Below are 22,579 nucleotides of genomic sequence, written 5' to 3' on the forward strand. Positions count from 1 at the left end.
CTGTCTCGCCCGCTGCTCCCCTCAGCTGTGTATTTCACTTAGTCTGCCTGTTCTGTTCCCCACTCTGTCTGTGGTGAATCCTCTCACTCCCCACACCTTTGGTCAGTATCCAGTTCCTGTATGAATGAATAAAGGGATCTTTTAAAAAAAATGAAGAATGATGTAAAAAATATAAAAATAAATATAAATATAAATATAAATAAATAAATCAAAAGAGTTGTTTTGAGTTAGAGGAAGGCAAAACTAGGGGAACAGTTTTAGACTTAATGAGAACTTATTCATTCCAGCAAAGAGTTCCAGTCTATAATTTACCTTTACAGAATCTCTAGCAAAATGTGTAATGCCAGTTGTGGAAAATGAGCAAGACAATACCAGAGTATTTTATTACTCTTCTATACACTTCACTAAGGTCCCACCTGGGCTGCTAAAAATTATCTTGGACCTGGGAGGATTGATGAACACCTGTAGTTCATGTACCTTCGGCTGAGATTCAAAATTAAATATTTCAAAATTACCCTCGCACTTTAGATTAATTCATACTTTTCCCTTCTATTTGCCCAAAAAATTAAGAGTTGAGTATCTCTTGAAATCTGTACTGACCTAATTTTTGCTGAACTTACACTCAGCCCAGTATTTTTACTTTATTTAGTTCATTACGCATTCTCTTTCTTGCTCCTCATGTTGCTTTCTAGGATTTTACCCACCCACTACTGTGCTTATTACTCCAGGCTGCCTGAAAAGAAAAACAAATCTGAGCAAAACAGCAACATGCAGCATATGTTATTATATTTTCCGTCTTCATTCTTTGGGGGAAATGTCTGTTCTTTTCAAATATTCTATATTTGGGCATGTTTAACACAGTGCTTAATGACTGTTTCATTATGAAAACCTGATCACTTTATTCAATATCATAGACAGATTAGATAAATAGGTAAATACATACATATATACATAGTTACAAAGTTACATACATAGACAATGGGGATATTCATATTCACAGAGTATTTATCTTCCATGTCAGGGCTATCGGACTGTTTCAGGCACTAGGGATATAAAAGTAAATACGGAGAAAATTCCTTCTCTGATGAAGCCACATTCTGGAGAGTAAGAACATAAATCAATGAGGGAGGGAGGGGAGAGAAAGAGGAGGAAAGAAAGGAGAAAGGTAATTTTCCCTATGCTGATAAACACTATCAAGAAACTAAAACTAGGGGCCTCCCTGCAAGGGTTTAAAGCACAGCACTATGAAGCTATCCGCTGCCACTGCAACAGGAGTTCCATCCCCAGCCAGGGCGGTAACCCACATGGTGCAGCAGACCTCTCCTACTTGCCTGCTGCTCCCCTCAGCAGTGTATCTCAGTCAGTCTGCCTGTTCTGTTCCTCACTTTGTTTCTGGTGAATCCTCTCACCCCCTTCTCCCACCCACCCCTCCGCCCCGCACCACTGGCCTGTACTCCAGTTCTTGTATGCATAAATAAATAAATCTTTTAAAAAAAAAAAAAAGAAACTAAAACTAGAGAACAGGAAGGGATAAAACATTGAATTGTGGGGCTAGGGCAAGCCTCTATAAAGTGGACTTTAAACTAAGACACGCTGGCAAAGTGCAAAGGCTGGTTTTCACCTCTCACCGGAATTATGAATAATCTCTTATTTATACCCCTATCTTTAAACTCAGTCTGGTACAAACTACCTTTCACTCTGTTGTCAAAGAAAGTTTTCCAAAGTAACTATCTGATCACATTATTCTCTCTTAAAATTTCTCAGGATGTAAGCAGGTTTCTAAGCATTGGAATGTCATAGATCAGCACCTTCCCCTTTTAAATGTTGTACTGATATCTCTATTAGGGCACACCTCTAATTTTGAATTTTAATCAGTATCTTTCTACTAGACTGTGACTTCCTTGACAACAGGAACTATGATTTCATTCACCTATTCATACTCGTTCAACAATATTCATTGAGGGATTAGTGTATACCAAGAAACATCCTAGTTCCTGGGATAACGTAAGTAATAACAAACAAGTTTCCTGTCCTCAGCAGTATTTATGATCTAGTTAGGAAGACAGGTATCAAATAAGCAGCATATTTTTGATATGTCTTTTATCAGGTGTTTTGTAATGATTTTTCCCTTACTTTCATTATCTTAACAGTGTGTCTCACAGAACAGAAATCTTAAACTTTAATAAAATCCAACTGAATTTTTCTTCCATGAATCATGCTTTTGGTATTGTATCTCAAAACTTATTACCAAATATGAAGTCACCTATATTTTCTTCTAATTTATTTCCTGAAAGTTTTACAGTTTTGCATTTTAACACTTAGGACTATCATCCATTTTGAGTTAATTTTTGCAAAACATTTAAGAATTTTGCCTAGATTGCTTCTTTATTTAATTTTTGATAGAGTCAGGTTTATTTGACAAATGTTACCAGACAGGGTGAGGAAAACCCCAGAACCCCAAACCTGCCTATTCTAAATAATCCTCCGCAGCAAGACAAAACATACTCTATGCATAAGACCTTTAATGGAAAGAAACTCTAATACAAATAGTGTGTAAGAGAGAAGAGAAGTGGGCCACCCTGGTGGCCTAGGGGTTAAGTCTCAGCATTACCACCCCTAAGGCCTTGAGTTCAACCCACCTGGCCAGGGAGCTAACCCACATGGCGCAGCAGACCTCTCCTTTCTCAAGCATTGCATGTATTTCTGTAAATCCACCTGTTCTGCTCCCCAACTGTCTCTGATGAATCCTCTTAACTCCCCTCCTCCCAGCCTCCACACCTATGCCCTATACCCCAGTTCTTCTATGAGAAAAAAAAAAGAGAGAGAGTGAGAAGGGAAAGACTAGACAAGATAAATTTCACACAAAACACCCAAAGTTACCCATCCCCTCAGGGGTATGCCCAGCCACATGGGTTGGCTCAAAGCAGGGCAGAGCCACTGAGGCCCAAAAGCTTACCACAAGTCTCAGGCCTCTTCTGATGGGGACCCATAAGAAAGGAACAGAAATGGCCAAACAGGTCTGGAAGGAAAAGAGAAAAATCAAAATCAAAATAAATTCTGCCACTGTTAACCTCCCCATGGGTCTCTCACTCACATATGTTTCAAGTGTCTCCTTCCATATCCCCCAAGTCCTGGTACAAGTCCAAAACTAAGAAGCAAGAACAGTTTCTTCACATATCTCTCAGCTCCAAGTGCCTTCTCCAGGTCTCCTTGATCTCCTTCCTTTCTCTCAGTTTTCCTCCAGCTTTTCTTCCTCCCTGCTCAGCTCCACCCTTCCTTGGGTGGGGCAAGGAAACTAGGAACCCCCCCTTTCCCTAGGGACCACCCTGTTACACAAATAGCACAGGAAGACACCAGTATTCTGCAGGTAGCAACCCAGGGGTCACACAGGTCCTTTTGTCCTCACATGGACATACAGGGTACTCTCTTCTGTATCCTTTGTGGGGGACCAAGCACCTTTGGAGCCTTAGCACCCCTGTGAGACAGGCATCAAATGGCTGTAAAGGGATGCCAGAGCTGTGTGTGAGTGCACACATGCATGAAAGAATTCACTAGACACAGTATGGAAAGTTGAAAAGGCAGATTTATTGACTACTCTATTAGAGAAATGGAGTGAGACAAAAATGTTTGTGCAATGAGGGAAGTTTGAAGCACATTTTATACTCTGAAATTGTGGACTTTCTAAGATTTTGGGCACAAGTTTGGGCTGGTTGCTGTCTACTAAAGTGCCAAGACTGTAATTAGTCCCTGCATTTTTAGAATTTGCATCAGACTTTAATGGCTATGGCTCTATTTCAATTATAATCATTTGGTTCCCCTATCTGCCCAAGGTCTGCCAGGTTTTTAGGATAACTCTTGAGTTCCCCTCACCTGTTCAAAACTTCCCATTCTGGTCTGGAAGGCAAGGAAGAAACTGAACCTTTATCCCTATAAACCCCAACAAGCACTTCTGACAGCCAGCATTTCTGCAGCCACATCCATTGACTGGATTTGAGCCTTTGTCTTTGGCCAGGAGAGTCTAAGACCTTTGACCATGAGGTCACATACACATTTCCCAAGCTTTGGGTAAATGATGTAACCAATTCCACTGAGCTTGTAGCTGCTGCCTTTTGGAATGTTAGCCTTGACCTCCTTGGCATTGTTGGTCTGCAACTTTTTCAGGCCCTTTTTGTTGTTTTCTTGGAAAAGCATATGTTTCTTAGGAACTTGAGGTGCCCCCACCCAGCCATTCCTAACTTTGTGATTGGGATTTCTTGGTGCCATTTCTGTGGCATTGGAGATTGGTTGTGCATCATGTGGTTCCAGGACTAGGCCATGTCTCCACCAAGGCCTGAGATTCCCCAAGCACCTTGGGCTAGGTAAGAGAGTGCTTAGATGGAAAGCATGTGAACATGCAGTTGTTCCAGCACCATTTGTTGAAAAGACTACCCTTTCTCAATTGATTTGCTTTTACTTTGTCAAAGATCAGTTAAGACTATTGATTTTTGTGGGTCTATTTGCAGGCATTCTATTTGGTTGACTAAATCTATGATTCTGCTTTTTTGCCATCTTTATTATTCAGAAATTAGAAATTAGAATCAGTCCAATTTCTCTGATAATATATTGGCTATTTCGGGTCTGATGCCTTTCCATATAAATTTTAGAATCAATTTGTTGAGATCTACAAAATAATTTGTTAAATTTTGATTGGGACTGCATTGAATCAAAATAGCAGGTTGGGATGAATTGATCTTTAATAATACCAGGTCTTCCAAAGTCATAAACTCAGATATCCTTCCATTTATATCTTCCAGATTTCCTTAATCAAAGTTTTGTAGTTTTCTATATAAATTTACAGTACATATTTTACATTTTTGTCTGGGTATTTTTTATAAATTATCTCATCTTTTTAATTCAAATTTAATTTATACATTGCTGGATTATAGGAAAGCAATAGACTTTTGTACACAATCTTGCTAAAATTACATATTACATCCAGTTTTTTCCATACTTTGAGATTTTCTACGTAAACAATTAGGTTGTCTGTGATGAATCAGTTTTCTTTCTTCCTTCCCAGTCTCTTTACCTTCTATTTCCTTGATTGTATTAGGTAGGGCTATGCAATTCAGAATTGAAAGGTGAGAGCAAGACATTCTTGTTTTACCAGGAAAGCTTCTAGCTTCTCACAAGTATCATGCGAGGGTTTTTATATATGTTTTTATCAAATTGAGGAAATTTTTCTATATTCCTAGTTTTACAATTTTTATCATGCACTCATGTTGGAGGTAGACACTTGAAAAGCATTGACCTAAATCAAACTATCCTAGGACTTCTAAGCAGCATGACGAAGGGAAAGCAAGGTAGGTTAGAAGTGATTTAGACGACTGTATATAACTGCCTACCACAACCAAATCAATAACTGAACACTGTAAGGTAATGGATGGGGGCAGGCAGAGCCAAGATAACAGTATGCCACCCATAGTGAGAAGAACCAAGACGAAGAACTTGGGGAACAGGAAAGGCTGAGGCACTGGACAGTGATTTTAAACAACATAGGAACAGAAGGAACAAAACACCTCCCAGGAAAACAGAAGTGTTTTCCTGAAATGTTGTTGAGCTAGCCAACCCCTAGAGTAAGATCTGGTTACAGGAAAATTAGGGAACAGAAAAAATACCAGCATGAAACTTCCCGACCACCTAGCACCTACACAATAGTCTGGCAAATTGGAAGTCTGACAGTATATAGTCATAGACAGGGCTGGAGAAAATGGGCATCCTCCCTTGAACACCCCTCCCCCACCCCCCCCCCACCCCCGTTCTGCTGTCAGCTCTTTCCTCTTGCTTCAATAACTCCACACTTGGGTGCTCTCACCTTTGGTATGGCTGCTGTTAGTCTCCAACAAGTGTGCACACCAGGACCCAGGAGTATAGTGGGTCAGTGTGGATAGTGTAACAGTGTGGTCCCCAGGAAAGGAAGAGGTTCCAGGTTTCCTGGCCCACCAAAAGGACAATGCTGCTAAGCAGGGAGAGAAGAAGTTGCAGAGAGGACTGAGTAAGGAAGCAGGGTGGCACAGAGCCAGGAGACCTGGAGGAGGCACAGGGAGCAGAGAGACAAGTGAAGAAACTGCGCTTGCCTTTTGGTCGTGAACTGGGTGACACAGATGTGGGTGAGACCCGTGGGGAGGGTATAATGGCTGTTTTTGCCTTGATTTTGCCCTTTTCCTTCCAGACTTGTCTGGTTGTTTCTGATCTTTTTCTGTGGGTCCCCACTGGAAGATGCTTTAGACTTGGGGCAGGCTTTGGGGCCTTGCTCTGGGCCAATCCTGCTTGGGTGGACTTTTACCCACGAGGGGACGGGGAACTTTGGGTGCTTGATTTAGAAACGATATTCTTTGCCTTTCTTGTAGTGTACTAATTGTATTAAAGTTCCATTTCATTAAAGCCTCATATGTTTTATATTTATGGGGCAGATGGCAGAACCTATCTACAGCAGTTTTGCGGTGTCTGGGGTGCCCCTCTCCCTGCCCTATACCAATAGAAGCCCCAAAACGGTGACAAACGCCTAATACTGTAACAGGGTGGTCCCCAGGAAAGGGGGAAGTTCCAGGTTCCCTGCCCCACCCAAGGGAGGGTGGAGCTGAGCAGGAAGAGGAGAAGCAGCAGAAGAGACTGAGGAAGGAAGGAAGCAGGATGGAGCCAGGAGACCTGGAAGAGGCGCATGGAGCCTAGAGACACGTGAAGAAAGTGCGCTTGTCTTTTGGTCGTGGACTGGGTGACACAGATGTGGGTGAGACCCATGGGGAGGTGACAATGGCAGCTTGTATCTTGATGTTGATTTTGCTCTTTTGCTTCCGGGCTTGTCTGGTTGTTTCTGACCCTTTTCTGTGGGTCCCCACAGGAAGATGCTTTAGACTTGTGGCAGGCTTTGGGGCCTTGCTCTGGGCCAATCCCATATGGATGGACTTTTACCCACGAGGGGACGGGTAACTTTGGGTACTTCATTTAGAAACTAGACTCTTTGCTTTACCTGTATTGTTTCCTAGTTTTATTAAAGTTCCTTCCCATTAAAGTCTCATATGTTTTGTGTTGATGCGGCGGATGGCAGAACCCATTTAGAATAGGCAGGTTTGCGGGGCTTGGGCTACCCCTCTCCCTGTCCTATAACAATACTTCAACCAGACACTCAACAGTAACACCTGCCCTTTAGAAGTATGAGTGCCTGTACTCTCTAACAGAGTGAAGACTTAAAACTTTGAGCTTTTTTCACACACAATAACGCACTGACTCAGAAACAAGAGCCTGACCCCACTCTCTGAGGTATTTTCCTAGAGGGAAAGGTGAAGGGATTACTCAATCGGCCTATGCGGCGTTAATGTGTTAACTACTAAAGAAAATCTTTCTCTCGGTTCATCTTGTGGAGCTCGTATTTAATCTTCTCCCCTTTAAATCACGGGGCAATTTTAAAAATACACCATCAATACACCCGAAACCTGATTCAAAGAATCAGCTTCTCTTGTTACTAACTGGATAACCTTAGCCAAAAAAATAAAAAGGCCTGAGAAGTTGTGGCATTCAAACAGGGTAATTAGGCAAACCGCCCTGAAGTGAGGCACAATTGAGACGCATCAGCTCGCACGCACTTGCCAGCCAGGCCCCTCCTCAGAGGCGCCTGTTAGGCGGAGAAAAGCGAGAGAAAAAACTGAGGCGATGACACGCGGCCTCAGCAGACGAAGGTATTTCTGTTTTAAAGAGTCGCCAGACACCAGTCCAAAGAACCCGCCCCAGCTTCACAGTCCACGCCCAAACCCGGCCGCGCAGCCGCCGGCCTCTCCAGCTCCCAGAATCGAGTCCAGCCTCCTCCCTCCCTGTCTCTCCGCCCCTTCGCGCCGCCAACCCTAACCCGGCATGCACCGCGCCGACCTTTTCCTTTCCAGCCGACCCCCACCTTCGGCGCCTCCAAATGACAAGTGGCGCAGAGGATTGTGGTCCGCGCGCGAGAACGAGGCCAGGAGCAGGAAAAAGAGAACCAAAGCCTAGGGAGAGCCGGCGGGACGGCCTTCCGCGCACGCGCACGAGCGGCGACGGAGGCAAAAAAGGGCGGGACGTAGACTACGGCGAGCGGAGTGGGGAGGAGTCGCGCGGCCTTGGCGGGGAGTCCGCGAGCTGGGAGGGGAGGGGGGTGGGTAAGGGAGCCGGCGGAGGAGGAAGTGTCATGGCGTCGGGCCGTGGAGCTTCTTCTCGCTGGTTCTTTACTCGGGAACAGCTGGAGAACACGCCGAGCCGCCGCTGCGGAGTAGAAGCGGATAAAGAGCTCTCGTACCGCCAGCAGGCGGCCAACCTCATCCAGGACATGGGACAGCGTCTCAATGTGTATCCTTTCCTGTTCGTGGCCCTGTACAGCTCACGCCCTATCCCCCTCACTGCTCGCCCGGTCGCGGGGCCTGGGGCCTCACGAACATGGCGCCGCCGTTTCAGCCTTCGCTGGGCTTCGGCCGAGCTCTAGGGGAAGGCAGGCTTGGGCTCGGGACACGGCGAGGGGCCAGGGGAGGAAGAGAAGAGTCCGGGAATGCGGACTGGAAAGCCGGGTTGTGTAATCTCTTTGGGGCCGTGCGTGGTGGCGGCGGGGGATGGGAGTGCTGCCAAGGCGAGAGGAAAATCTCTTTGCAGGAAGGAGGTAACTGCTTTCACTCCTCGTCGGAGAAGGGGTTGAGAAGGTAGGAAGGTGTTAGCGATGCTGGAAAGCCTGCGGGCTCTCTGCAGCATTTCCCCGCGCTCCTCGCCGGTTTGATGGCGGTTCTCTTATGCCCTGGAAACGCTGGAGGTCTTTATGTTCTTGGCGTGGTTTTGTATGGGTGTGCGCGCGCGCCTTTCAACTGTTTGATTGTAAGTTGAGTCGGTCATAGCCATTGATAAGCCCGTCCTGGGCGCCCTTTATTGTAATATCTGAGTGAAATGCTCAGTAGTTATTACTGCTCTTTATATGGCGCCGAGCATTATTCCCCCCCCCCCAACATCGCCCCCTATACGCGCACACACACCATCCCCCTGTGGGTGTTTACTTATTTATTTTACGATTTTTGGTTTGGTTTTGAGTGAATGGGAGGCATTGGAAAAGAACTGTAGATCGGGAATTTTCCATCAAAATAGTTTTGGAAATGAGATCTTGTTTTCTTCGGATATTTCCTAAATGTTATGTTCCAGCTCTCAGCTTACAATAAACACTGCGATTGTTTATATGCACAGGTTTTATATGCACCATTCTTTCACCAAATTCAACAGAAATGTAAGTACTATTTTATTTTGTTTTTACTACCCCCAAATGTTAAGGTAAATCGATAAAGCAGAAAAAAGTTGGTCGGTCCTGGATTTTGCGTTTGGATTTAGTGTTTTAAGTTAACAGTGAAAGTAAATCTCATCGTTTTGTTTCATATACGAGAGTTTGGGGTTTGTTTTTAATTTTTTGATTTGTGATGACTTAATTTCCAGACATTATGTTAGACTCTCCCAGGTATTTTGAACTGAATGATAAATTTTTTTATTCAGCGTTATTTTACATCCGTATTTATCATTTAAATTTTATGCTTAACATTTGAGTAATTTCAATTGGTAGTGTACATTGTAACTTCAGCAAGTTTAGTCATGGTTTTGTGCATCTAAATTGTGTTGAATTCATCTTTCCCCCCCAAATATTATGAATTGGGTTTTATTTTACTTAATTGTCACATTCTTTTGAAGTGACTTTGAAAGAGTTAAATGTTTGGCAGAAATATTTCATTTGCTAGCAATTCCTTAACATGTCAAATATTTCTGTTCACACATTAGCAATATTTGTCTACTTGAGATTTTGGTGATTAAAAGGTCAACCCTTGATTCAGATATACTATGCCAGGTGCATGTGTCTATGTATATGTAATTCGTTTTGCAATAAAACTTAACCCTTGAGTACTTACTATAAGGTACAGGTTTTGAACATAATCTGTAAAATTTGACAGATGTACAGTGGCATTTGGTTGAAAATTTTACTAAGTTATGAAAAATGTGTGTACTTTGCAGAGTAACATGAATCTGTTAAAGAAATCACTCATATAGAAATATTAAACCTACCATAATTCTCACTATATTTTTTTGCTCTTTTTATCACAGCTATTTTTAGGATGCTGTTCTGAAAAGTGTGTGTAGAAAAATGGACCATGGAAGACTTAATGCTATTTGTGGATTGTCATTAGCACTTTTTTTGCTAAGAAAACAATCTTTGCAAAGGTCCTTAAGCTATATATTTTTGCAATAGAAAGAAAAATTTGTTGATTTAGATTGGTTCCCATTTTAATATCTTCTGGCCTTAGGTTTGTCTTGGTTTATCAGGTTGGCGTTTTGATTTATCTTGAATAGTATATACATATGTATACATTTTAGTCTCTTGTAATCTGTTTCTTCAGCTCTTCCTCTTTGAAGTTTATTTCCATTTTTCCTAATTATTTCTTGTGCACAGCTTAATAATAGTGTTGTGGAAGAGAAAGGTTAATCACTTTTTGGTGGAGAGAATTTCAGTTTCTGTTAAATTGTCTCCCAAAAGCAGTGGTAAACTTATGAATACTAACATAAATATGGCTTTTCTTAAGTGACCCTGGAAAATGCCAATAGAAATCAAAGCAGAATAGTCCTGGAAATTTTTTTATGTAACTACAGATGTCCTATTTGCTGAATCAGGTTTTTCTACTTCCAATAAATGATTTCACCACAAGACTTCACTTCTCTTTTGTCACCCTTTCTTTCATAACTTGTCTTTCTGGCCTGGTTGGTGTGCTTTAAAACAAATGTCTTTTTACAGCTCAAATTTACAGCTTTGGGTTGACTAGTGAAGCCCAGGTCACTTGCATTTTAACTTTCACTGTTTTATGTAAATGCCACCATTCAATTAAAAAGCCTATGTATTTTTATTGCCCTACTTAGTGTCTAACATGTATGTGAAACATTTTGCATTAAGTCATTATCAACAGGATAATTGAAATCTATCAATTTCAAATTTGAAAAGTAACATTGTACCCTTATCTAACATTGTCTTTTTCACCTTTGCTGTTACATCAAAAGTTTAAATGTATGTGTTGCACTATCGTGAATTGCACAGCCTCACTTTTTCCTTTTTTTTTTTTTTTTCCTATTTTAGGGTGAGATGGGTCGTCACAAACTGAATGTGACTTTTAAATTCATACTCCCCTGAGTAACTGGGGAAATTTTTCCTACAGGGTCATAATGGATTGTCATAGTAAACTTATAAAATGCATGAGTCTTCACCTCAAATAAAGTGAACCTCATTCTGTACATTAAATCTTAGCAAGCTTTAAATTTGGGTAAACTATATCAAGATTTGTAATAAATATAATGTTTATTACATGTGAAAGTTTTGTTTATGAGACTTCTGTGTTTTTCCACACTGACAAGTTTAAATGTAAAAAAAAAAATCATTTAAAGTAAAATGCTGTTGTATTTAAGAATAAAATCAGTGTGAATATGTGTTGTTGGTGACCCAGAAACACTCTTTTATCTCTTAGTTATATTGTCACTTTCTCTGGGGAGGCTTGGATCACTATCAGTAGTATGTGACATTTCTGTGTAACCTAATTAGGTAAATATACGTTTGCTCACAGGATACAGTGAAGATTATGTAATTGGGATTAGTAATTAAAGAATGGCCTTGCTGGATCTAGTTCAAGATAATCTAGTAAAACACAAAAATCTTAAAGCCAGCAGTACTTCTGGGAGCACATCCTCCCAGTTACTCTGTGAGTAGACATTGACTGAGCTTCTCTTAGAAACTATTCATTAATTTGGCTTGTTAAGTTTATGATAAGTTTGCTTCTTATATTCTAAATTTAATTAGTTCTCTTAAGATCAAGTTGTAAAGAGCACATTCTTTTCTCAATCTTGGAATTTTTTTTTGTCAATTTTGGAATATTCTCATAGCACTTCTAGTCACCAAGTCATTTTAATCTTCCTTAGTTGCATTGCCTCTTTGCTGTGCTCCAGCAATCAGAACTCCATAATAGGCCAGATTTAAATGTAGTGTAGTTCTGCTTAAAGTCCCAAGCGTACATGGTTAAGGATGCTACATAAGACTGATGATTTTAAGAAATGACTCAATGTGTCACTATGTGATATCTTAGTTTCAGGTTACACTTCTAAGTTCAATTGATCTGCTGCTACACACAAGTACAGTTGTGCTTAAATTTGATTACCACTCTTTGCTTAGTCTCTTTAGTCTTTCTCAAAAACTTTCTCAATTGGCTCTTGACCAGTATGTGTCATTTGAAAATTTGAGGATGTTCTTTTGCATTCCTTTGCCCCCCTGTATAGTCTTAAAAGAGAAAGGCTTTCCTTTTTTTGTCTAGACAAGTGCCCCCAATCCACATTCTTTGGCTAATAGCACACTCTCTCCTGTTACAATTTTTAGCAACATTGCTTGGAATAGACATTTATTCAAGACTTTTTAAAAAGTAGATTTTATCCCATTTAACTACTATGCTAATCTATACTCAAGTTATTCATAAAATTGTCATACATGGTTACCTTTTGTGATAGAAAAGGGGATGCCCTGCCTTGTAGCATTTGCTATTAATGGTTATTGTGTACCCTTTTAAAAATACTTTTTGCTTTGCAACATATATGTATCTTATCAGCAAAAAAAAAAAAAAAAAATTTGTTCATTATTCTAGACAGCAGCAATATGAGCACATAAAGGATTGCCCTGGTCCTAGTGGAGTTATGTGTGGCTACTTCTGAGGGTATAATTACTAAAGTGGCACCACAAAAGATAATATAGATTGACCCAGTGTTTCTCAGCCGAGGGCAGTTCACTGTCCTAGGACATTTGACAACAGCTTGAGATATTTTTGAAACTGGCGGGAGGAATGAGTAGGTGAGCTGCTACTGGCATCTACTGGATACAAGCCAGGGATGCTGCTAACCACTCAAAGTGCACAGGACAGCACCCCCTTCACAAAATGTTGCCTGGTCCAAAATGTCAGTAGTGATGAGTTTGAGAAAATCCTAGTTTAATCTGAAGAATTAACTGAGTAAAGGAGATTAAAGCTATATTATCCCTCGATTTTGAATGTTTCCTGAATTTCTCTCTTCTAGTAAGAAATCAGGGCCTATCCATCTGTAATTCCTCATGGACCTAAGCACAAATGATCACATTTGTAATCTTTTTCCAATTGAGGGGTTTAGGGAAACTGGTTTAGGATTTCTTACATTTAAAGTTTAAATTTAGTATGTTAATTCTTGCCCCTCTATGAAGTATTACCATGTTGTTGAGCTTATGAATTTCTCATATTAGTAAATATTTTTCTGGTTTGTCTTTATGATATTTTGGCAAAAGATTTTTGTTTATCAAGTTTAGTCTTTAATTTTGCTTTCTTTTCACCTTTATGCTTATCTGAAAATAAGTGTTCCCCTGTATTTACTGATTTTATGGGAAGAATTTTTGGTTTTTTTTTTATTTTTAAGATTTATTTATTTATACAAGAACTGGGCTACAGGTCAGAGGCACGGAAGGGTGAGAGAATTCACCAGAGAGAGCCGGGAGCAGAACAGGCAGACAAACCAAAGACACTGCTGAGGGGAGCAGCGGGCGAGGCAGGAGAGGTCTGCCACGCCATGTAAGTTTCTCCCAGGCTAGCCGGGAATCAAACCCACGCTGCAGAGACTGTGGATAGCTTCGTAACGCAGCACTCAGCCCTCTGCGCCACTGGGGAGGCCTGGTTCTTTTTTTTAATCCTTCATTGGTTGATTTGGTATGTGGTTCCTAAACCTATAGTTGAGGTTGGTATTCTTTTTCTTAATGCAGATAAAGAAGATAAATATTATAATGATTGACTTCATGTCTGAAGTCACAAAGCCAACAGAATGACAAAAGCAAAACTCACCCCAAATGTAGGCCATTGCTTACACAATTGGCACTGAGTCGCTCACGTAATCTGTTGCTAGGAATCTCTTCGTAACCCTGAAATTTCTCACTGAAAGCAATATGATTTAAAGATTTTGTGCTACTTGTGATTCACTAACATCAGAATTAACTGGATGCTCACTAAAAATATGTTTTACTGCCATAGACCTGTGTAACCAGAATGTTTGTGGTGAAATCTCGGATTCTTTAACAAATTTCCTACTAACATTGAAAATCAATGGTTTAAATTTACTTTTTTTCCCTTGTGTGTCTGTCTCATAATCCATTGTTATACTTTGATTCTGTTTTATAGGAATCAAGTCAGCATGTGTTTCATTCTTCTACCTTCTAAAGTGTCTTGTGAAGTCTGAGTGGTGGTTTATATTATAGCTCACTTCTACTTCTGCCTTCTAATTTAATAAAACAATTTAGTCTAAGAGTAATCTTAATATAGTGCTGTCCAATAGAATTTTCTGTATTAATGGAAGCGTCCTGTATCTGCACTGATGAAAAATGAGACTAACCAAACAGCATGTCATCTGGACTATAAATTTGAAATTATTAAGGTAGATGACTTCTAACTTCTTTTCATAAATTGCATGGATGGAAATTTATTAAGATTGTGCTGTATGACAGGAACTTTACTCATTTCAGTAAATTACTATCCTCCTGAGGAAGTACAGTATGTGCAGTTACTCAATGATGTGTCCAAAATCAAAACAGCTCATTATGTGATTGGCATTTGAACCCACACCTTTTGCCTAATCCAGTGCTATAGTGTACTCATTCTTGTCTTACCTTAGTATGTTTAGCAAACAGCACAATAACTCTTCAAACCAGTGATTTCTAAGGAGGAGTTGAATAGATACGTAAAAAAAATAAAATACTCTTAAGGTTTTTATTTGTTACATCCTTAGACAAAATCCAGTTAGATCCTCTTTTGAATTATGCACAGGATTCTTCTTCAGTAATACATTTGCCTCTGCATTATGTGTATTGTGTAGCCATATTTTTCTATATGGTGCTTTTTTGTTTGTTTGTTTTCTGTATAACTTGACCCATTGGGTTTTACGACTCAGCTGAAATATCAACTCTTCATGAAGTTTATCCCATGTAATTCCACATTTCCACTTCTAAATATCTAATTTATCCTTTGGGTCCTATTCATATCCTGTTGTATGCCATCTATTTGGTGTTCTTTAGTGCTATAACGTAACTGTATATATGGAGTGGTATGTCTTAATTATAAAATAAAACACAGACATACAAAAACCACAGCAAACAACCAACCATGTAGCCATCACTCAAGTCAAGAACTTGGCTAACTAGTTTTATTACCCAACTCTGCATTCCTAAACGCCACAGTTTAGTGTAGTCCATTATTAAAAGCTTGGTGTGTCTTTCAAATCTCTCAGTATACAGCTGACCCGTCATCCCTTTCTTTCAGTTTTATATATTGAAGGGTCTAGGGCTTGTTCAGTTTTGAGCTGTGAATTTTGCTGATTTTGGGTATTCATAGTACTGTTTATTATGTTCCCTTTGTTTAATATCCCCTGTATATTGCCAGCTGCATCCAGATACTTGATCAGACTCATGTTAAATGTCCTTTGTTAAGACTACATGTGGTATTATGCTCTTTCATCTGCAGTCACCTAGTGCTGATTATCTCTTTGTGGTGTTAGCTGCTTTCTGTATTCAATGCCCAGATCCTTTCATTCTTTGATGATACTCTAATTCTGTCATTTCTTAAGCTTTTATTAATTGGAATATTTTTATATTGATAGGCTATGATTCATCTATTTAGACACGCAGTGGTGCAATTCATATAGGAAAGGCAGGATATAAACTTGATTCTCACTGTATATTTATCTCATTTGTTGACATACAATTCACATACCATACAGTTCACCCATTAAAAGTGTGAAGTTCGGGCCTCCCCGGTGGCGCAGCGGTTGAGCACTGGGTTGCGAACTGCCTGCGGCCTCTGCAGCGCCGGTTCGATCCCCGGCTGCTCCCCGGCCACCAGAGGAGGGTCCCACATGGCGCACAGACCTCTCCTGCCGCCCTCTGCTCCCCTCAGCAGTGTACTTTGGTCCTTCTGCCTGCTCTGCTCCCCGCTCTGGCTCTGGTGAATTCTCTCACCCTCCCGCGCTTCTGACTGTACCCAGTGCATGTATAAACCAAACAAACAAACAAACAAATAAATAAAAACATGCCTCTTAAAAAAAAAAAAGTGTGAAGTTCAGGGACTTTTTAGTATATTCACAGAGCTGAGCATCAATCGCAGAAATTTTCATTACCCCAAAAGAAACCTCACACTCTTTAGCTATATTTTTCCTTACTTCCCTGTAGCCTATTTAGACATTTCCTATAAATGGAATCATGAAATATGCAGCCCTTTACCACTGATCTCTTTCATTTGGCTTAATGATTTCAAGATTCATCTGTGCTATAACATGTATCAGTACTGTCTTTATTTTTCTTGCCTAACTACCATCAAACCATTTTACATACCATTCAACAGTTGATGGGCATTTGAGTTGTTTGCAATTTTTGACTAGTAATTGCTGCTATGAACACGCATGTGTGTTTTTGTGTAGACATATAATTGGTTTCCCTTGCGTATATACACCAAAAAGTAGAATTGCTGGCCCCATTTCGTGGGTAATCTTTTTTTTTTTTAAGATTTATTTATTTATACAAGAACTGCAGTACAAGCCAGAGGCATAGGAGGGTGAGAGAATTCACCAGAGACAGAGCATGGAGTAGAACAGGCAGAAGGACCGAAATACACTGCTGAGGGGAGCAGCGGGCAAGACAGAAGAGGTCTGCTGCGCCATGTGTGTTGCTCCCTGGCCAGCTAGGCATCAAACCGGCACTGTAGAGGCTGTGGACAGCTTCACAGTACTGCGCTCAATCCGCTGCACCACCAGGGAGGCCCTGTACTACGTAATCTTACATGATACACAGCAAGATATTCCAGGCTTATCCTGTATATTTTCTACTCTGCAGCTTGACCATTTTTTTAATATATATCCTTTTTAAATTGCCATTCATCCTCCTCTTAGGTGTAGTCCCCATAAAATTCCCACCACCAAGACACCCGTGACCATCACCATAGTCTCTTGTGCTCTTCCTTCTCCTGTTTTGTTCCCACCCTCTCCCAGTGAATGTCTCTGATTTATGGTTTCCCTGTTATTTTTGTCTTTATTCCCCTGATCTTTGTTTTCCCTGTGTTCTTCCAATAAGTGAATTCATCTCATATTTTTCTCTTTCCTTCTGATTTATTTTGCTGAGCATAATCCCTTCCAGCCCTACCATGTTGCTGCATATGGCATGAGTTTATATTTTTGATTGCTGAATAGTATTCCACTGTGCATGTATACCACATCTTAATTCATTAAGGCCGTTTATTTAAGAAATCCTGCTTTCTTTTAGCAGGAAGTGGTATTTCCAGACCATAACCTGAGTACTAGAGATGCCCAATGTTGATACATTAGTCTTGTGTCTAGGTGTCTTTAGTGAACAGTCAGGAAATGCGTACTATAGCAAATACATATATTTACTATACATGTCAGTATGTCAGTGTTTATTCATTTACACATTAAATGTATATAAAATACATTTCCATATTAACTGGACTTCATATATTTATTTTAAATATATATTTAAAGTGCCTTGTTCATTCTGATTCCATAATCACTTACTAACTTATTCGAATACCCATTACACAAATAAGTCTAAAAATAACAATACTATCACCACCGAAATAATAACTGAGAAATATGTCTTTGATCTCTCACCTACTTTGTACTATAACTACATTATCTAAAACACTGTTAGAAAACTTTACCCTCGTTTCATTTTAGCTCTGCAAGTAGTTATGTTTACTTAAGTTTACTACTGGTGCTTATGTTAAAATCTGTAGTCATTTTTACTATTTGAAGTTTTCTTGAAGATTATGGAAACAATATTCTCTGAACCCTTGTATTTGGTCATTTGTCTATTTTATAGTCAAGATCAGTTTTGATATAAAACTATTGGCTCACATTTTTTAGGGGTATCTTAATATGTAATGACTTCTTTTCCTGGCATAAAAACATTGCTGGCAGCTGGGTGGTAGTCTAATTTTCCACCTTTTTTTTTATGGCCTAAATAACCAAAGAATTTTTTTTCTTTAAAATTAAGTAATTTAAAACTGTCTTGTTTATACTATGCTGGGTTAATGCATTCAGGCATGTGATGTGCTCTTTCAGTTTGTGATTTCATATGTTATTAAATTATCATTCCTCTTTTGGATGATTTTCTTGATGTCTTTTAGTTTGGAGTTATGTTGTCATTTTAATATCTTTGTATTTGTTTTTTTATTGTGATAACTATGCACAACAGATAATTTATCATTTTAGCAAGTTTTAAGAGTGAATTTTTTGACATTAAGTATATTCACACTGTGCTTCCTTTACTACCATTCATCTCTACCACTTTTTTATTTTCTCAAACTGAAGCTCTGCTTGTTAAATCACATACCACATTCCCCCGCCCCCACTGTCTGGCAACCACTATTTTCTGTGTGGAGCTTCATCTATCATCCATGTTGTAGCATGTGTCAGAGTTACCTTCCTTTTTAAGGTTGAATAATACTCCTTTGTGTGTACATGCCACATTTTGTTGATCCATTCATCTGTTGATAAGACAGTTGTGTTGGTTTCCTTTTCCTTTTTGGCTGTTTTGAATAATGCTGCTGTGAATGTGGATGTACAATATTTGCTCAAGTCTGCTTTCTGTTCTTTAGTAACTACACCTAGTGTAACTACATTTAGTGTAATTACTAGGTGACATCATAATTCTATGTTTAATTTTTGGAGCTGCTATCTTGTTTTCTAAAGTGACAGAACCAGCTTACAGACTTACCAACAGTCTACAAAGTTTCCATCTTCTCCACATCCTTACCAACTCTTGTTACTTTCTGGTTTTCTGATAATGCTAATAGTTATGAGGTAGTATCTTGTTGTGATTTTGATTTCTGTTTCCCAGATGTTGTTGAACATCTTTTCACATGCTTGTTGACCACTTACTGTCTATGGAAAATGTTGATTCAGTCCTTTGTTAATTGTTTATTAGTACTTTTATTAAATTATAAGAGTTCTTTATATATTCTAGGTCTCACTGTCATCACATACATTATTTGCATATATTTTCTCCCATTCCTCAGTCTGTCTTTGTTTCTCTTCATAGTCTAATGCCTAACAAGTTTTCATTTTAATGATGTCCAATTAATTGTTTGTGTTAGCCTGTGCTTTTGGGTGTCATATTCAAGAAATCATTGCCAAATTCAAAGTCACAAAGTTTTTCTCCTATTTTCTTCTAAGAGTTTTATAGTTTGCGTATTTACATTTAGTTCTTTGATTTATTATGAGTTTATCGTATTATATGGTGGATTTCTTTCTCTTGCATGTGGATACCCAGTTTTCCCACTACCAGTTTTGTTGGGGGTTTTTTTTGTTTGTTTGTTTGTTTTTTAAAGATTTATTTATTTATACAAGCACTGGGTACAGTCAGAAGCGCGGGAGGGTGAGAGAATTCACCAGAGCCAGAGAGGGGAGCAGAACAGGCAGAAAGACCGAAGTACACTGCTGAGGGGAGCAGTGGGCGGCAGGAGGGGTCTGCGTACCATGTAGGACCATCCTCCGATGGCCTGGGAGCAGCCGGGGATCGAACCGGCGCTGCAGAGGCTGCGGGCAGCTTTCCAACCCAGCGTTCAGCCACTGTGCCACCGGGGAGGCCCTGTTTGTTTGTTTGTTTGTTTGTTTGTTTGTTTGTTTTTAAGCAGTTCTTTCTGGTATGATTTTTGTTGCTTTCGGGACAGCTCTTCCAATTTTTTTCTTACGGTATGTTGGTATGAACTAAATACCCTCTGTTCACTTTTATGAAAGGTCAGTTTTCATTAACTTCAAATAGATGTGCTTCAGAGTAGTTTCTGTAGTCACAGAACTCCTTGTGTTCTATTTTGTGTTATCAGAAATAGAGCAGCTTGCTGCTTTCTGAGATTTCCTAACTCTTTTCCCCACTCCAACTTCTATCATTTCCCTTTTACCCGCTCTTGCCAATTTTGCTTTTGTTCACAGAGGTTTCTCTTGGAGTCCTGGCAGAGATCTTTGAGAGGTCAATTTGAAAAGTTCATACAAGCTAGCTTCAAACCCTTTATGGCTTACTCTGGGCAACTTGCATCCTTTCACTGACTGGATTTGGCAAAACTACTCCCAGATTTAGCTACTGTTCTCAAATTGACCCACCCTGATTTCCAATAACTAAATGTTGGCTATTTGAAAATTATTTTATGTAGTGCAACACATGTAACATTGCTTTGTTTCTAGTTGACTGATAATATGATTTCAGTAAGCTATTTTGTTCTCATCTGTTAGTAATTCCTAGGAATGCCTTACAAAGTGGTTTGGTTATAATACACATGGAGTTTTGGTTTTGCTATCATTAATTGGGTTTTCTGTGGAGTTTTGAATGTCAACTCTGCCACCTTCTCAAAATCTTCAGGTAAAACATTAAAAGTTTGCTTACTAAGTACATTGAAATGATAGTCTGTTGTAGTATGACTTGAAATTAATGTATCACCTAACTTAGTAGATACAAGTTTCAGGAAGATAAAGATATTTTCGGAATAATTATGCCAGATGAAGTTCATTCTGTTAAACAGGTGGATGATCCATCTGGTAGAGTTTTCATTTTTTTATTAAGAGATATAAAAATGTAATACTGTTTATTACTTAAATTTCTGAAAAGAACTCTGGAGACTTTTCCCAAAAGCTTTAATGTTATTTTGAAACATGACACACTATCTGCTTAATTACTGAGATACTAATGGTGTAAATCGACTCTATTTTGAAGAGTTGATTTACACCATTTACACGTCTCTTTATGAAGCTTTTTTTCCAAAACTGGATGATTATAAAATACTTGAATCCAAACCTTTTCTGTATGTATAATAGAGTGGCTTTAGCTCATTTGTCCCAGAACTAAGAGTATTGTATGCAATTTTGTAATGTGGTTTTTCCGAGCTAAATCTGATTTGCAGAATAGAACAGATTTTTGTATTAACAAATGTACCTTGAGTGTTTGCATTGAGCAAACCTCTCTACAAAAACTGACTTTGTGATCTACAAGTTCACTTTGAAGGCAGTTTTAGAATGGGAATCCTTTAAGAGAATTCTAGTACATAAAATTGATTGAGGTGATTTTTAAAGTGAAAATCTAATTAGATCACTATACAGTCAACATTAAACGTGTATACACATCCAGGCACTGGGAGAAATGACGGAAACTTCCTTTCTTTCCCCTGTTGTATTGGGGAGCATTAGCTTACTACGTATAGTAAAATAGTTTATGGTTCTGGTTGTAAAGTTGACAATTTAGGTTATCCTTGTGTGATCCTATTTAAAGAAACATGTAATATGTAGTTTTTCTCTTAATTACTTGAGCTTAATATAGAAAAAGAAACAAATAAGGACTGTAGAAATTCACCTACTTGTTCATTGGTAAAATTTTAAATTATTACAGCTTTAATGACTTGTACTATATGTCAAGCAGTATGCAAAGGAGAGATTTACACTCATAACTAAATAAGACATAGATAGATCTTTCCCTGAGAAACTTGTATGGGGGGTGGGGACTTGGTGGTTTACTTTAAACTTGTGTAATGCAGGGATTATTAGGATTAATAATCAATTTTTGATGCCTATGACCGTTTAATGCATTTTTATCTCTTCTATCATTTTAATGAATTTTGTCTTCAGTGTACCAGTGAATATAAACCTGTGGTTTTTTATATGCATGTCTATATATCCACTACCTAGGCATGATCAATTTCCTGTTTCTTCATTATTTTAATTGATTACTAGAAAAAATTTAATTACATTTGTGGTTCACATTACATTTCTGCTGGACAGCTCTTTAGGGCTACAAACTATCAAAAATAGTATTAGTGAGCTACTGGAAAGTATGGATATTTGTATCCATCAACAAATGACATTGCTATTAGAAGTCACACAGTAGTGTAACACTGAAGTTTAAATGATTTTTTTCTTCCACTCAAGATCATAAAAACTGGTGTAGTTTGATGCTTGAAAAAAAATAAACTGAGAGCAAGCATAGGAAGTTGTGAGAATTGAGCAGTAGTCTTTTGAATGGTGATATAATTCAGAAACAACCCCAGATTTTTATAAGCTCCCCACATTCTTAGATGTTTTCTATAGTTTGTATTGCCTTTGATCAATAATTGGTGTTTTTAGAGCTTAATAGGAGTAGGCTATTCAAATTAATGATATGCTTCACTTTATGTAGACTTGAGCATCTGTTCAAATTTTTTTTGTTAACCAAACAAGCAAATTGATGGTTCTGCAAGAATTGCACAATTTAGATGTCAAAGTTAATAGTTGTTAAAGACACACACACACACACACACACACACACACACACACACACACACACACACACACACACCTTTTGAAAATGAAGCCTGGTTCTGCTTGTTTCTTAATACTGTTTGAGAATTTATTGTGGCCTGACAGCTGAGTATATAAGGGATATTAGAGACTTCACTGTGAAATGTTGATGGTTCTTAAAAGTATACATTGATTTTTTTTTTTC

The 22,579-nt window shown here is 39.0% G+C and overlaps 1 protein-coding gene across 2 annotated transcripts in view; it reads left to right on the forward strand.

Moving 5' to 3' along the window:
• The first annotated feature begins 8,158 nt into the window (after positions 1-8,158).
• Positions 8,159-22,579, forward strand: part of CCNT2 (cyclin T2) — a 37,926-nt gene continuing 23,505 nt past the window's right edge. For both annotated transcript variants that reach the window (XM_037523263.2, XM_037523264.2), the window contains exons 1-2: positions 8,159-8,349; positions 9,181-9,262. In XM_037523263.2, coding sequence (XP_037379160.1) covers positions 8,192-8,349; positions 9,181-9,262 — 240 coding nt within the window. In that variant the 5' untranslated portion in view covers positions 8,159-8,191. The remainder of the gene's footprint in view (positions 8,350-9,180; positions 9,263-22,579) is intronic.

Source organism: Talpa occidentalis, unplaced genomic scaffold (assembly GCF_014898055.3).
Source record: "Talpa occidentalis isolate TD23 unplaced genomic scaffold, MPIMG_talOcc4v2.1 talOcc4.3, whole genome shotgun sequence".
NCBI classification, from domain to species: Eukaryota; Metazoa; Chordata; class Mammalia; order Eulipotyphla; family Talpidae; genus Talpa; species Talpa occidentalis.